This window comes from Octopus sinensis, unplaced genomic scaffold (assembly GCF_006345805.1).
Source record: "Octopus sinensis unplaced genomic scaffold, ASM634580v1 Contig12651, whole genome shotgun sequence".
NCBI classification, from domain to species: domain Eukaryota; kingdom Metazoa; phylum Mollusca; class Cephalopoda; order Octopoda; family Octopodidae; genus Octopus; species Octopus sinensis.
Window position 1 is genome coordinate 1 of NW_021832688.1, and position 17,363 is coordinate 17,363.

Genomic DNA, 17,363 nt, shown 5'->3' on the forward strand with positions numbered 1-17,363 from the left:
TGAGAGGGAGGGCGACCCGCGAAAATTTTAATCCAGCCATGAAACTGGCAGAAGAAATTCGGAATCAGGATGAGACCGTATATTTGAGGGGGTTAGCTTTAAAGGCCTAAAGATGGAAGGAGATAGGAAGACAAAGTGGCAGAGGAGGAAGAGGAGAAGAAAGACAGACAATGTTAAAAGAGGGGGGGAAAAAAGGGAGGAAGAAAGAAAGAAAGAGAGAAGTATGAGGTTCCCCGCGAAAAGTTTTATCCAGCCATGCGAGCGTTCGTCGTAGAGGGGAAAACTTATATGAATAAATAAAAAAAAAATAATAAGTAAGCAAGAAAATTCTGGAAAAAGTGAAAAAATGAAGCAGGTGGGGGGGATTCGATCCTGAAAATAAAATTTCAAAAATTCATCCTCTCTCTTATTTTTACACTTTTTCCCGGATTTTTTTTTCTTTCTGTTTTAGTGAAAGACTAGCAGAATTGCCCGGCGTTGCTCGGGCTGAATTGCTTGAAAGTACGGTTAATGATTGCCCTGAATGATGATTATTCAGGCAAATATTGATATAAGTTTTACGGTGGGAGATAAGACTTAACGATCAAACGTGTGCCATTGCATTTTTTGGGGGAACCAAATTTCTGATGAGCATTATAGGGCACCAACTTTAAATTTTGAAAAGTGTGGGTAGTCCCGGGGTGCTCAATGAATTGAGTACCTCTATTGGATATTGATGACGTCCTCTGGTTAGGAGTTGTATTGATAGACTGATATACATAGACTTCCCCAGGAATGAGTTTTAGCATTTCATCATTAATATGGTGAACAGTTTTTATTCCTCGGGGCCAGTATACCTTTTGGCCAATTCAATCCATATTCTGATAATTAGCTTTTAGATCTGGGAACACTGCATCTCTGAGATCAGAAGGCGTCTTAACAAAGGTACAAATGGAATCGATGGCAATATTACCATTTTCATCCCCGGGTATTTCCTTCGCCAAGTGCAAGGAGGGTGTGACATGCTGCTGATGTATATTACGTCGCATATGAGCACGCATATTGGTGTGAAGTTTTGAGAGTTACTTCCCTTTATTAAAAAAATATGCATTAAAATGGAAAAAATGATGGTAAATTATTTGTAAAAATCGTAGACTCATCGTAGACGCGCGCTAATACCCAAAGGGCTCGATATGAATCACGACTATAAGACAACCCGGTTTTGGTTAAACTGCACGCAAATGTGGAGTATTGGAATCTAAATCGAGTGCAGACACACAACCTTTCTTTTATATATAAGATTTTTCGTCCAAAAACTTTGTATGGATTAATGGTTTACCTCTAAAAATATTCAACCGCACATTATACATACATGTGTGTATAGGAATATATAAATACATTTAATATCTATATAACCGTTTGGGCGATCTTTCTCTGCTACTTAGAAGATAACTTTTAGATTTATTTTCGTACACAACTTTGTATGGATTGAATGGTTCCTCTCTGGAAATATATACACACACGTATACAACAGGTTGTAAGATGAATGATAAATACATATTATATATTTAATCAGACTTTGGCGATCTTTCTGTTACTATAAGATACTTAGATCTTTTTTCGTCCTAAAAAACTTGTGCGGAGTGAAGGTTACGTCTATGGAAATTATCACACACATTATACAATACATATGTTATAGATGATATATAAATCATTAAATATCTATATACACTTTTGGGCGATCTTTCTGCTACTTGGATATACTTTAGATCTTATATTCGTCCTAAAAAACTTTGTATGAATTGAAAAAGAAAATGAATTGAATTTTTAAGAAAGGATTTGTTTACATACATGTGTGAAATGGCAATTGTTTGTGCAGTTGTCCGAAATGGAACCAGGGTAAATGTGTGGACTGATGTATAATAATGAATAGTCCTTCTTGTTTGTGAATATTATTTGATGAATATGAACTGAAAACCAGTGGTGTATCATATAAGACCATAGGTGATCTTCTAGCAAAAAGGATGACCAGTCCTGACTGGCTCATCCCTGTCACACACTCACCACACTCACACACACACACACACACACCCACACCCACCCCCACCCCACACACACTCTCCACACTCACACACACCACACATACACACACGTTAGCTTACAATTTATTTATATATTTGCGTGTCTATGTGTGTAAAGAGGAAGTGGGAGTAATATGCAGAGTAAAGGCTTTGAAGTGAAAGAGTGAAATGTTAGTTTTCTCGCGAATTTTTTCTGAAATGGGGGTGAAATTGAAAGAAATTTTGTATGCCATGACCGAATGGAAGTACTTTGAAAAATCATAGGTAAACTCTAATTGAAGAAATTGTGTGAGGAGTAAATCGTTATGTATTTATTGTTTTTCTGTTTGCTGTGTTTTTTTTTTTTGTGGTGGTTTAAGGTACACTTGCTAAGAGAAGTATGAGAAATTAGGGTGATAGCATGAGTGAAGCATTCGCTCCGTTGTGTGTGTGTGTGTGTGCTGTAGCCCACACTACACATGCACTTCACTTACACACCACAATGTGAGTTTTCTCGAATTTTGCTTAATTGGGGTTGAAATTTGAAAAACTGTACCTGGCACGACACCCGATGTATTCTACTCTTAAAAATGCTAGGTAATTGTAATTGAAGAAATCCTATATTGTAGATTCTATAAGAGACAAAGGGAGGCAGATAAAAATCTGCCTTTTATAATAAGAGATGAGGATCCTGAAAAATTGTGAAAATTTCCATTTTTCAAGAATATATATTATATACTATATATATATATATATACTATAACTGAATAGGGGTTGTAAATGCAACCCTCCATGGGATAACATATATCCAATCTAACCGCTAGTGAAGTACCCAACAAAGTTAATACATAAATGTTAATAATTGCGATGCAATTAATTCATTTACTGTATTATATGGGCAAAGGTAAATGTTTTACCACAAATTCATATACAAAATAAGAAAATGGAGAAATACATCCAAATCAAATATCAATTACCAGATAATACCCATCACATACTTATTAAACACACCAAGAAACTTTAAGAACAAACATAATAAAGTAGAACAAAATTGTGTACATAAAGGAGTAATGTTATACAGTAAGTACAATATGTATAAGAGAATATAAAATAAGTAAATATAAGTATAGATATAGACTACATCTTACAGCTGTTTCGGCCATGCAGATAAGTATGTCTTGTAGTTATAAATGAGACATTTACAAAATATCCTAAGGCCTCTTCGGAGATTATGTGATACATCAATCAGATACATACACATTTATCTGTGTGGGTACATACCCATAATAAAACATATACATATGAGTGCATATACTCACACCTCTATACATATAAATATACATATACATAATGATATAAATAATATAGATCAATAAACATATATATGTTCCACATTCAATGTTACAGTTTTTCAGCTTAATATTGTGATAATTACAATGTAAATCTGAACTCGGAAGTACATCTGTGCACCAGTGGATCTTAATGTCGTGTAAACAGAATGCTTTTGTTTCATATTTCGTATGTATATGCAGATATTTAACACTTTGCATGGTATTGTAGTACTATTGTAACTATATTGCTAATAATGGAATCTATATATTGTTTTTTCTAGTATTAGCGTTATTAATAATAATACGAATGATGATATTGGTAGCATTAGTGGTATGACAATGATAATGATGCTAACATTAATGACATTTTGGAAATTGTTATGAATTAATATAATGTACTCTTGACTCTGTATATCTGCATTTGGGTATTAATATGTGTATGTTTTTCTACATTGTAATTATCACAATATTAAGTTGAAAAACTGTAACATTGAATGTGGAAACATGTATGTTTATTATTTTATATTATTTATATCATTATGTATATGTATATTTATATGTATAGGAGTATGAGTATATGCACTCATATATATATATATGTATTATATGGGTATGTACCCACACCTATAAATTGTGTATGTAATCTGATTTGTATCACATAATCTCCAAGAGGCCTTAGGATATTTTTGTAAATGTCTCATTTATAACTACGAGACATACTTTGCATTTCCTACATGGATGGTATGCCAGACACCATTCTTAAATAATTTTCAGTTTCTTTTCTGATCATTCCAAGTGCTCCTACAATTACTGGTATTGTAACCATTTTGAGGTGCCACATTTTTTGTCGATTTCAATTAGCAAATCTTTATTTTTCTGGGCTTATCAAATTCTTTTTCCGAGATATTATGGTCACAAGGTATGCTCATATCAATCAATAAACAGGCTTCATTGTTTTGGTCTTTCACAACAATATTTGTTTGTTTGCTTTGATGGTCCGGCCTGTACATACTCAGAAGTCCCAATGAACTTACATTTTCTCCCTCAGTTACAGCCTCAGGTGGTGCTTGTACCATTTGTCAGCAGTTTTCATTCTATAATGCCGACATATCATCCAATGTAGATATTGGCTAACTCTGTCATGTCTTGATTTGTACTCTACAGGTGCTAAAAACCTTACATGTGGAGATTAGGTTGTCAACTTTTTCAATCTCATCATTGCATTAACAGCACTTTGGCTCTACATAACATTATTCATCCCATTGCCTTAGTATTCCGGGTCAATAAGCTCTAATCTTGGGCAACCGAGATAAATCCTTCACTCTCTGCCTTTAGCCCTGAGCTCCAAAGTCACTGATGGGTGTGCTTCTGGTCTACATTAGCTTGTTGCTTCGAGTCATATATTTGCCATTGGTCAGGGTTTTTGTTCCCACCTATCAGCCAATTGTTCAAATGCATTTTGTTTTGATATTGATTTCACCTTCTTTGCACTACAGTTGCTGCACTGCACTTCCATCATGCTTATGCATAAACTCACTTGAAAATATTTTGCTCTCCTTCATACCAGAATGAAGCTTATGTTTTTCATGGTTTTCAACAATGCTTTAGCATCCAGTCTCGTTTAGATGTTTCAAGCTATTTAGCCAGTCCAATTATTGTGGTTTTGTAGAAGATTTCAGATTAGATCAAGTCTCAACCTCCTTGAGCTCTGGGTAGGTAAAATGATATACGTCTGCCTTTGTTGGTGCATCTTATTGCAAGTCAGTAGCTTATGAATTTACCTGTCAATCTGCCTTATTTCACTCATATTCCAGTTCAACACATTGAAACTGTTAATAAAACCAGAACTGCTTATTATTATTATTATCATTATTAGTAGTAGTAAATATATAGATAAATAATATAATAAAATAATAATATTAGTGGCCAGCAAACAATAATTCTGTTATAGGCTAATCAATAAAATTTTATAATTATAATTATAATAGAGAGTACACAAAGTACCGCTTGCTAGAATAAGAGTTAAAATCATCAAACACACTATCTCACTGAAAAATGTAATAGACCAACAGAATCAGACAAACAAGCCAAAGAATTTGTGTAAATGCTGTTTTTGTAACTTTCAATGCCAAAGCTTGGTAAAGAGGCCTTCCAGGACTTTCCATAAATTTATCGCCTTTGTTCTAGGGAGAAGAATTTTATTCTTTCAGTCTTTCCCAGTTGCTGATGTGGCACATTAGATGATTTTCTTTGTGTAGCTTCATTGGATAGCTTCGAGTTTCACCATTAATTTTGTTGTTGATCATAGTTGGGAGTATTGTGTGCTGAGTGTATTAGGGAGCACATTACCAAATTGGTAATATGCACTTAAAAGAAGCCTCACTTGCTCACGTCAATGCCCAGATTACGCACTGATTAGATTCAGGGATTACAGTTTTCTTCCTTGACCAGTCAATCCTGTTTGCATGTCATTCAGACGATTCATTCCAAACTTGAGTTATCAGGCTATGAATTTCAGATGAAATATGATCCCCGCCTGCTTTCAGAATTTCAACTGGAATACCATCCAATCCATGAGCTACAACTGATCTTAATATACATAATGCCAAATTTACTTCTCCAGTGGAAGGTGTATCATTCATGTGTTGCATTATCTCTCTTTGTGGCATGTTTACGATATCCATGTTCACTATAGACATATTGTGGAAAAGATCTGCAAAGTGTTCTCTCCATCTATTCATTATTCCAGGAGGATCATTTCCATCTTCTGACTTCAAGGGAACATCTGATGAAGATTGGAGTCCAAAAGATTGCCACAATAAACTATAGAAACTTTTAATGTCCTTCCTATCATAGGCTGCCTGTACTTCCTCTGACAAGTTTCTCCACCAAGTGTCTTTAAGCCTCCTGAGTTATTTTTGCAAGTCTTCTTTTTGAGACTTGTACAACTTTTCTAGCTGTACTGTGTTCTTAACATTTGGGTTAAGAAGCTTTTCATGAGTGGACTTCTTTGTTGCTAAAAGCTCATTTATCACTCTATCATCTTAAAACTTAACACTTCTGAACCCATTTTATATATTTCATTCTGGAAAGATTGTCATGAACCTTCAAAATGAATATTGGTACATCTCTTTTGAAATAACTGCAAAACTTGTGGTCGTTTTAGCTGCTCTACATCAATTTTCTTTGGTACTTGTATACCTACAAAATGAATTTTCTTGCAGACACTGAACTTGAACTTGGCCCTAACCATTTTGTGTTTAGTATCACAATCAGCACCTCACACTATTCTGCATCTGCACAAATCTTGTAAGTCACCTTTCCAAGTTAATACAAACTCAATCATGTGACATTGCTTTGATCTTGGGGGAATCCATGTTTCATTTTATGATGAGAGCATTCCCAACAATCAACTCTATCTCAGAGAACATTTATAGCAGATGCAACCCATTGTTGTTCACCTTTCCTATTCTGTAATGCCCAAGTATATCACAGGCACCTTAGTCTCTATCAACATATGCATGAAAGTCACCCAGTACAACCAACTTCTCAAAGGCATTGATGGAATACGTTTTGTAAGCTCCTCATAAAATGTATGGATATTTTTCTCAGCTGAAAGTGTAGGGGCATAAATAGAGAAACAGTTACAAAATGTCCACAAGAAAGAGGGATCTGGAGTTTCATTATGTGTTTATTTATGTTTTGTGGTCGTCCTAAGTCTTTTAGCAAATCACTTCTAATTGCAAACCCAACACCACCTTCCCTTTTCTCTCCCTTTGGCTTCCCAATTCAGCACAATGTAAAACCTGCCACTCTTTCGACAGGATGATCTTCATCTGAAAATCTTTTTTCAGAAAGAGCTGCAATATCAACATTAAGAAGCCTTAGTTCTTTAGTTACTAGAGCTTTTCTTCTTTCAGACCTACTTGCTCGATCTAAAAGGGTTTTCACATTTCAACAGGCCAGGTTAAGAGAAACCTTATTCCTTTTATACTTGTTATCGTTGTTTATACCAATTCTTTGTTCATTCCTGCTAAATTGAACAACTGTTTGCTGCAGTAAACTACCCAGCAGAGAAAGGACAGACAATTTTTATTGCACCTTTTCTAGCACTTTCCCAGTATATCCAGGTGAACATTGTTCTCCTTAAAAGGGCTCCTCGGACACAGGATTCTCCACCAAAAACAGTTCCTGTCCATGAAAACATGTTAGTGATGTCAAGATAAGAATCCTGCTACATTATGTGCAGATTTGTAACTGTATGCCTCCAACCACGCCTCTATAACCATAGGACTTTAGAAAAATTGATGATTGTATGACAATGCCATTACTAATTATTTTAATATATTTACAGGTTCAGCTGACTGATTTTGAAAATGCAGCCTTTGTTGTATTCATGCTTCTTCTTACACGTACTATAGTTACTTTCAAACTGAACCTTTTGATCCTGATAACAAAGGTAAATATTGACTTCTCTAAAATAAACATTGAGCTCTTTGATCTAACTATAGATATGAGAGCTATGATAGATATTATGTCATCAGGTATCAACTCATTGGATTTTATTCACCCTAAAATGTGTATGTTCTTTTACGACAAACTATACTGTGGTAATTATCATAAGAGAACACTCATTGGCATTTTGGTGCCAAGTGCACTTTTGTTAATATTGGTAGCAGGAAGATAAATCCCCACTACATCTAGTGCTGTGACCTCAGATCATGTGATTTCAACTTTGGTCTTGACACTGATGGATACTTAAACACTAGAGACAGCAGTGATTCATCTCCCCACCAGTGATATATAGACTGACAATGCCAGAGCAGACACTTGTGTCATGATTAGCCAGCTACCTCAATAATATATATATATATATATATATCAATGACAGGTGCAGAATTAATACCAAGAGGTGGACAGCTCCAAGCATCATCTTTAATTACAAAACATAAATGAAATTAATTTTAAAGTCAATTAATTTAAATTCATGTTGGGAACACTTATTTTTTTGCTCCCTTACAAGTTCCAGCCAATCATAGGTGCCCATGCTGGGGCACTGTCATCAAAGGATTTTTGAAATGTGTATCAAAACCATTATGTGTTTTGTTAATCATTACATCAAATTATTAAGTGGGCCAAGATGTTTCTGTCGCTCAGTCTATTATAACAATTGTTCCAGTCGATCTGATCAATGAGACCCCCTACTCATGAAATCAATATGCAAGTGGCTGAGCATTCCAGGGAAATACCTTAATGTAGTTCTCAGGGAGATCTAGTGTGACACAGAATGTGGCAACAATGGCCATTTGAAATACAGATACAATGTACTTTTTCTAGTTGAGTGCACTCAAGCAACATGAAATAAAATGTCTTGCTCAAGAACTCAACACACCATTAGGTAATTATTAATCCCATTTTATACATATTTACCATATCATTTCACCCTCTGTAAGGTTGATGAAAACTTCCCACCAGCACAAAAGCCAGATGCCATTAATAAAGAGAAATTTCATTTCAGAAAAGATGTTCAAAAAGGTAAGAGCTATATTTATTGGAAATTTTCAGAATTACAAGAAATAAAATTTTACTTTAATTAAATATTGAATGGTTAATAGATATATATTGATTGGAATGCAAACTTCCCTACCACAAAGCCATGCATGTGTATATATAGGGAAAATTCACAAAATATATGTATTAGTTTAATGCTCGGAAAGTGAAAAACTCTTTAATGTTTTGAGCCTATACTCTTCCACAGAAAGGAATACAGAAAGAAATAAGGAGAGAAAATGTAGTGGCTAGTAATCTATCATGGCAAATGCCAGACAGAGGGGTCACATAGGAGAGCTTGTAAGAAATGGAGATAATAAGTAGTGGTGATCCCAAACCGAAGGTGTGCATGCATTTGTATAACAGAGCATGTATGTGCATTTGGAAGAGGGGTGGGGGCACTGACGTGTACGTGTGGTGTATGTGCAGGTCTGTGGATAATGTGTGGGTCTGGGAAGTTTTAAGTGCTAGTGTGTGCATTGTGATGTGATGTGGTGGGGTGGTGTGGTGTGATGGTGTTGGGATGTGGGGAAGGCAAGAGTGGGGTGTGGTTTAGGCTGAGGTGGTGGTATAGGTAGGTGTGTGAGAGTGGTTGTAATTTAAAAAAAATAAAAAATTAAATTCTAATTTTTATATTTTATATATATATTTTATATATAATATATTGATATTATATTTTTTGTTATCTATGTATTGGTTTATGTCTATCACTGCTCAGTTGCCTAATAGTAGTTTTATCTCTAATTTTAATTTATATATATATATATATATATAATGGAATAATTACTATGAATCATTATTGTATAAAGGATCGTGATTAAGGCCAGAACAATGCGACGTAAACGCAAGGCAAATTACAAGACAACAAATATATGAATTAAAGCAAACTTACCTTGCATTCAATATTTTGGGCTTCTCTGTCACACCCTGTTTAAACATTTTAAATTATGATTAATGACTTGTAGGCACACAGTATTTTGTAATGCAACCATAATATGCTATGAAGAATAAACGTTTTTATAAGTCAGTACCATGTACTACTGTGTTAGCAGTGTACTTAAATTGTGTGTTAAGGTCATCTATAGAAAAATCTGTAGCGATGAAATTAATACATGATCTAAGTTATGAGTTTTTGCATCATAATCATGGTGAGCAGTTTGCCTGTCACACTATATAGCACATATATTTATTGTACTAAATCTATAATTGTTTTATTTCCTGTCACTTAGAATCTTCTGAACTAACTCAGGATATTTACAGTTTGATGACTTTAAATGAAATCATGAATGGAAAGGTAAAAAATATTTTTAATAAATTGAAAACAATTTTTATTAATTTAGAATACAAACATAAATAACGTTATTTAGAAACAAAAATTATCTGGAACAATATTTAAAAAACAAAATTGTGGTTCTAATTACTCATGCATAGATACTGAACAAAGTCAAACTTAAAATCATTTAACCTGTTTGTGCATTAAAATAGTACATATCTGCTAATTCAGTTTATGTGTGTGTGTATTTATACAGAGTATTGAATTATGCTGCCTCTATATACATTGACTACTGATGTTTAGTTTGTGTATGTTTCACTGGTGTTTGTTCATACTTTTGTGTATGAATAGTGTCACGTCATATGAGCATACATATATATGATTTTTATTATAAGAAGGATATTGAAATTCTTTTCATATCTTTCTCCATTCTTTTACCACTAAATATCAATAACTATTTGGTCAACATCTCAATCAATTTCTAATCTATGGGATAGAAAACTCAAACTATTTTCAATTATTTTGATTCTATTATCAACAGGATGATTTCCCTGGTTTAATTCCTCTCATACACAAATATCTTGATTATATTGACTATGATTTCAGCAAAAGACCTAAAATAATGCAATACCTGAAATACATCTCAGACAAACTGCAGGTGAGATTATTCATTTTCCTCAAGAGTAATGTTATTTTAAATATACAACATTTATCTGTTAGTTTCTTTTTCAATTATAAAATACAATGTGAATCTGTATTTTATCCCTGTAACCCCTATTATTAATAAATCATCACACTCTAAACACTATATGAAAGACCATGTTGAATAGTATTCCTTCCAAATTACGTCCTGCGGTTAAATCATTCTACCATAGTTTGGTTTTAAACAAGATTTTCAAAACAATTATCACAGCTAACATTAATGAAGAAAAGAAACAGATAAGTGTTTTTCTATTTGTGCCATAGATCATGGGGATAGGATATTGTTACAAAATACAGCCAAAAATAAGCCAATTTTTTTTTTCATTTATTTTATAGGAAAGATAATGACAATGGCCCAATGGACAAGGCAATTTGTTACAAATCATGAAGAGTACAAGAATGATTCTTTTGTCAGTGACAGAATCACATACGATTTTATTATGGAATGTGAAAAGATTGTCAACAATGAAGAAGGACTTCCACAACCATTTATCAAGTGTTAACAAAATTCTGACAACTTCATCTGTTACGAGCTACAATCAGCCTAAACTACAAAACTGTGCCCCCCCCCCAACTTTGTCTCCTGATAACTTATAGAACAATGGATATTCTTTTAACCACATTTTCAGCAAATACACTTCAGATGCTTTAGATTATCATTATATCAGAATTTGATGTGAAAAAAATTCTTTCTGAAGGTGAGGAGAGAAGTTTCGGAAAATTCACACAAGACAATATTCCTCATAACTTTCAGAAAAATGAGTATTGTTGAATGAAATTTTCTACAAATTTCCTTCCACATAGTGTAGATTACAATTTACTAATATATAAGAATTTAAGATGAAAAAGGTGGACTCGCATGCAATCATATTGACACACATTACACATCTACAAAATGAAACTTGAAATTTCTAACAAATATTGTGATGTATATTAGTATGTATGTGTACTTGCCCAGCAATTTTATTTTTCACATTAAATTTGATCTAAGCACAATCTACACCATCTGAAATGTATTTGTATAAATTTTCATTAAAAACACCCATATTTCTGTAAGTTATGAGGAAGAAAAGCTGACTCATGTGAATTTTCCAAAACTTCTCACCCTTGGAAAAAATAGTTTTTATAACAAAATCCAATCAAACAGCCTGAAGCATATTTGTTGAAAATTTCAATGACAAATATCGATTTTATTGGAAGCTATGAGGAAAGAAAGTTGGTGGTGGGCACAGTTTTGTAGGTATGTCCTACACATAATATATAACCTACATAACTATAATATAACTTTTATCTTACTTGTTTCACTCCATTAGACTGTAGCCTTTTTGGAACAGCACCTTGAGGAATTTTTTCAAACTAATCAACGCCAGGACTTATTTTCTTTTTAAGGCACTTTTTGCCAAACTATTAAGCTACGGGGATATAAACACCAACACTAGTTGTCAGGTGATGGTGGGGGGCACATACAGACACACATATAGTTATAAAAAAAAAAAGAAACGGAGGAAAAATGCAATAAGAAAAAACAACAATGCAATGACGTGGTACAGGCGAGGTTTTAACAAGGTTCTCAGAGAGGAAAGAGTGGTTGTTTTGCGTTTCGAGTAAAGCTCTTCTTGGGAAACAAGGGACGTAGGAAAGTCCAAAAGAAAAAGGCGGAAGAATACAAAAAAGAAATGGCCAACAATCAACGTGTAGGCTCCCATTAGTTTCCATCTACTAAATTCACTCACAAGGCTTTGGTAAGCATTAGGATATAGTAGAGAACATTTTCCAAAGGTTTTTGTGTGTGTATATATATATATATATATATATATATATATATATATATATATATATATATATATCCTGTAACTCAACGTTTGAAAACAGAAAAAATTACGTACCAAACAAATAATACTGGAGCTGATAACTAAAAACCTTTAACCCTATCAGTGTATTCTTCAGTTGTTTTGTTTCAAGTGATATTTATCAATTAATCTTTGTTGTAACTGTTACTGTTCCCGCCTTCCTCATTGTAGTATGTGCTATACAAAAAGATACAATTATATATATAAATCAAGAGATTAAGGAGTAAATGGTTGTGTTTATAATTTGCGCTCAATACCGTAATTTTGCTACAAAATTCCTTTGATCATATGTCTGTTTGGTTAAATTTTAGTTCACTAGGAAAGAATGTTATGAATTATAATATCCTATCAATAGTTTATTTCTACAATAGAGAATAATACATAAAAATATATAAATCATATTTTGTATAGGGTACGAAAATGCCTAATACGAAACAGCGCGTCTACAATTAAGACAGCAATAGTTAGCTGATTACACAGCGAATAGTAATAAAGTTTGAATAAAGTTTAATAAAAAACAGTTTTAAATATTTTTGCTGATTTTATTCTCTATTAATAGATTTTAATTCAGTTATTTCGTTTGATACGAATGCGAAAGTAATGTGACGTCGGAAACTGCTACCATTAATTAATCGAAGCGCCATGTTTAAATGAAAGACGAGGGAAAAATTCAACGGAAAAAGTTTTTTGTTTTAAAATTTAATTAACGGAGAAAAAGGTTGATTAATGGAAAAGAAGGTTAATTAACGGAGGAGAAGGTTGATTTCTTCAATCAATATACGAAGGTAAGTTAATTACTTTTCGATTTATTTACTTTGACATGGAGAAAATTAGCCCGAGTGATATTTCTTAAGTATATAAAAACGTTTATAGATGGAAACTGAAAGGATATTCCCTTCTTACCTCTCTTTACACACACACACACATATATATATATATATATACATACAGATATACGTGTTTATACCCACGCACGCATATATCCTATCTAAAACAAAAATTACAACAGAAATTACAACATGAAACGTATTTTATGAGGTTTAGGAGATATTTTCTGCTATCTCCCCAGTGAACAGGTTACAGACTTTTGTCGCTATTTACTCTTTTACTCTCATTTAACTGTGGCCATGCTGAAGCACCACCTTCAGTCGAGCATATCGACCCCAGGACTTATTCTTTGTAGGCCTAGTACTTATTCTAACAGTTTTTTTCGGTGAACCTCTAAGTTACGGGGACGTAAACAGACTAGCATTGTTTATGGTTAAGATTTCTTAATTAATATCAGTTTCTATATTAGTGTATGCATCTTTAGTGAAATGATGATGAACTCTCTTACAATATGACTATGTGAATTGCTGAAATTATGATATATTGTAAATTTCACGAATATTTGAATGACAGGAAAGCTATCCTGTTTCCTAACTTGCGCAGATTTATTTTTCCAAGACATTTTGATTAATTGGTTATGTTTGTAAAACGGGGAATGCCTCAAATTTTAGAGGAAGTGGTTAATTGATTAAATTGATCTTATTACTTGACTTGCACTTTTTTTATCAGCCATGAAAGGAAGAGAAACAAAGTTAGCCTCAACAGGATTTGAAACTAGAACATAAAGAGCTGGTAGAAATTTTGGAAGGTATTTTGCCAACACTAACAATTGTGCCTCTCCACCATCTTAAGTTTAATAGAATAAAATCTGTGAATGAATTTTTATGAATTTCTTGTGTAGTTTTAATGAAAGTTGGTCTCACATTGCTTGCATTTATATCTTTCCTGAGACATGTAAAAGTTTCCATTTGCATAATGTTTGCCTGTAATATAAATGGTTTACAGAAAGAATTGCTACTTGTCACTTCAAATAAAGAGTATTGAACCGATATAAAGCCAAAATTTTCCTTTCGCTACTATTAGGATGTTTTTCATTTTACTTTCAGGGTTAAAAAATGAACGATTACACTTATTGGTTTACATGCGAACTTTTGTTTATTTATATCCTTCCATATGTTGGATATGCAAATTTCACGAAGCGGGGATAGACACAACTGTCTTCACACAACCCACTTCAGATTACTCTACTAAACACAATACTTCTAATAAATAGAAACTCTGAACAATGTCAACAACTTCCATGAACTCCCAATGACTCTCTTTGTCTCAACCAATATGCTAATTTTTTTATAAGAGTTTTGCTAGTCCATTCTTCCAATCCCATAGGGGTGCCAATGACTCTCACCACAACAGTTTATACATGTAGACTTTTCTTTATACATGTAGATTTTACCAAGCAAGAAGCTTCACCTGTATGTAAGTACATAATTTTTTTGTTAAATTAAGTTTTCTGTTAGTTAACCATAGCTGTTTGTAAATTGAACAACTGTTTCTCTGTGTATATTGAACAATTTCCATAAGACATATATGTTTGCAAATGTAAAATATGTTTGTTTCCCAATACCATGGTTTAGGGTCTAGTTCTACTGTGTGGTCATTTTGGGCAAGAGTCTTCGACTATAGGTAGGGACCAACAAATGCATTTTTAGTAAAAGTGGTTGATGGGAACTATATGATGCTTATTGCATGTGTGTGTATACACCATATCAATTATGTGATGCATGTTATAGGTAACTGTTGACAAAAAGTGCAAAATACTCATTGAAAAATCAAAATAATTTAGAGTAATGTCAAGAAGGGATGTGGAATGGATAGTGAAAGGTCTGGCTTGGAAGGTGTCCCACAGTATTGCTGCCTGGGCCTATGTGTCATCTTGCTACTGCAAGAGAGTACAGACCATTGAATGTTTGTGAAATATTGGCATCTAAGATTATGAACTCTCTGGATTTACTGATTACCTTGATGTCAGTGAGATTGCCATTGTCAAACAAGAGATTTGTTATTTTAGTAAGTGTCTACCCTCCAACCATGTGTTCCTCTGAAGAGAAAAAAAGACTAATATTTTATCTTTCATGAAAAAAGCTTCTGTGCAGTGTTCTTTCTGCTTATAAAATCTTCATAATTGGTGATTTCAATGGAAGCATTTGCAGGGATAAAAAATTTGGGATATAATTGGGAAACATGAAGCCAGAAAATGCAATAGTAATGGCTTGTTTAGTACTGCAAGTGTGTTCGATTTTTGCATATACTGGGTAACTGTCAATCTCCTAGTGTGGAGCATGCTGTATTTGAGCACCAAATATGTGGGAGTATTTATGTGATCAAGATGAAAGGCAATTAGGTCTCTCATTAATTTCTGTTTGGTGAGTTGGCCCTGAGGAAAGATCTAGGCAACAAATTGAAATCAAGGCATGAAAGTCATTAGAGACACTTAGAGGATCTAGATCAAATTAGAGAAAGTGAAAACATCACTAAGTTTTTGATGGAAAAAATTGGTTCATGTTGGAATGAGTGAATTTGAATGAATGTCAATAAAATCTTAGTGTGCATGAAAAGCTTGAGAGAGATTTTTGAAAAGGTCTTAATGTTAATGTTTCCATTGTGTTTTGCTTCAAAAACTACATAGACATGACAGAATTAAATAGACATCCTTATAATTGTTAAAATTTATTTAAGTTATTTATTAATTATTATAATGTGAATATCTAATATTTAGTAGACAGGCTCCTTGCATTTTTGAATGCAAGGACCCTAGCAGGCATGCTACTGATCTGATGAATATTTTCTTCATGATTTTCTTGCCAAGTTTCTTGCAGTAATATCAAAAGATCTGGCTTTAAGGATGCTTTCTTCTTCATTTTAGGAAGTATCCCATCCATCATGTCTCAGAGGTGTTCAGTAGGGTTCATATCTGGTGATTGGCTTAGCTATGGAAGCTTTTTAATGCCATTCTCTTCCAACCAATCCTGGGTCTTTTAGTTGTGCAAGAAAGCCCTATCTTCCATAAATAGTGTTATTTAATCATTTTACCCCTGGAGGTTATAGGAAGAAGATTTTTCTATAATATGGACACATTTATCTGAGTTTATGTATCCCTCACATTCCACCATTTCTGATTGACTATTGCTCCAAACTGCTCTCCAGACCATCACATGTTTCATTGTTGGCTGCAATATATTCACGTGAAAATATTGGTGACTGATTCTCCAGACCCACATTCGACCATTGTCAGAAAATACAGCAAATCTGGATTCATCAGAGAATTTGACAGTGTCCCAAAGTGCTAGTGACCTCTCTACCATCTCACTTGTCCAATCTTTTCTCCATTTGATATTGGCTGGTCGAAGCAGTGTCTTCTTTCTTGCTGCTCTGCCATAATAGCCAATTTTGCGGAGATAACTGACAGCTATTCTGGGACTGACATCAACTTATTCTGCTATATTGGAGGCCTCGCAATGAGGATTATCTTACACACTTCTCTTAAGAAAGCAAAGTGTTCTGTCAGAGGGCCTTAGTCTACCTGGGTAAGGTGATATGGACTACTTTCCCGTTTAGTGAATTGAAAAATTACTCTATTTACTGTAGAAAGTGGAATCACAATGTTTTCTGTGGTTTTAGGCTAAGTCAGCCTTGAAATAGGCGCAGCATATGGCCTCTTTGTAAATTGGACATTTTTAAGGCTTCTTTTGTACATGGCATGATTAAACATTTACATATAGAACCTGAAACA

The 17,363-nt window shown here is 33.7% G+C and overlaps 1 protein-coding gene across 1 annotated transcript; it reads left to right on the forward strand.

The window, feature by feature from the left end:
* Positions 1-6,846: 6,846 nt before the first annotated feature.
* LOC115229439 (glutamate--cysteine ligase catalytic subunit-like) lies at positions 6,847-11,588 on the forward strand. Its single transcript, XM_036499207.1, has 6 exons — positions 6,847-6,945; positions 7,725-7,829; positions 8,824-8,905; positions 10,150-10,214; positions 10,735-10,851; positions 11,232-11,588. Exons 1-6 carry the CDS (start codon positions 6,847-6,849, stop codon positions 11,238-11,240), a joined length of 477 nt encoding a protein of 158 aa, XP_036355100.1. The 3' UTR covers positions 11,241-11,588.
* The last annotated feature ends 5,775 nt before the right edge of the window (positions 11,589-17,363 follow it).

Excerpts from the sequence above, each read along its gene's own strand:
- LOC115229439 (XM_036499207.1), top strand. The coding sequence starts at position 6,847 with ATGCCCAAGTATATCACAGGCACCTTAGTCTCTATCAACATATGCATG. Across the intron at positions 8,906-10,149 it reads CAGAAAAGATGTTCAAAAAG|AATCTTCTGAACTAACTCAG; the intron begins GTAAGAGCTATA and ends CCTGTCACTTAG. Across the intron at positions 10,215-10,734 it reads ATGAAATCATGAATGGAAAG|GATGATTTCCCTGGTTTAAT; the intron begins GTAAAAAATATT and ends TATTATCAACAG.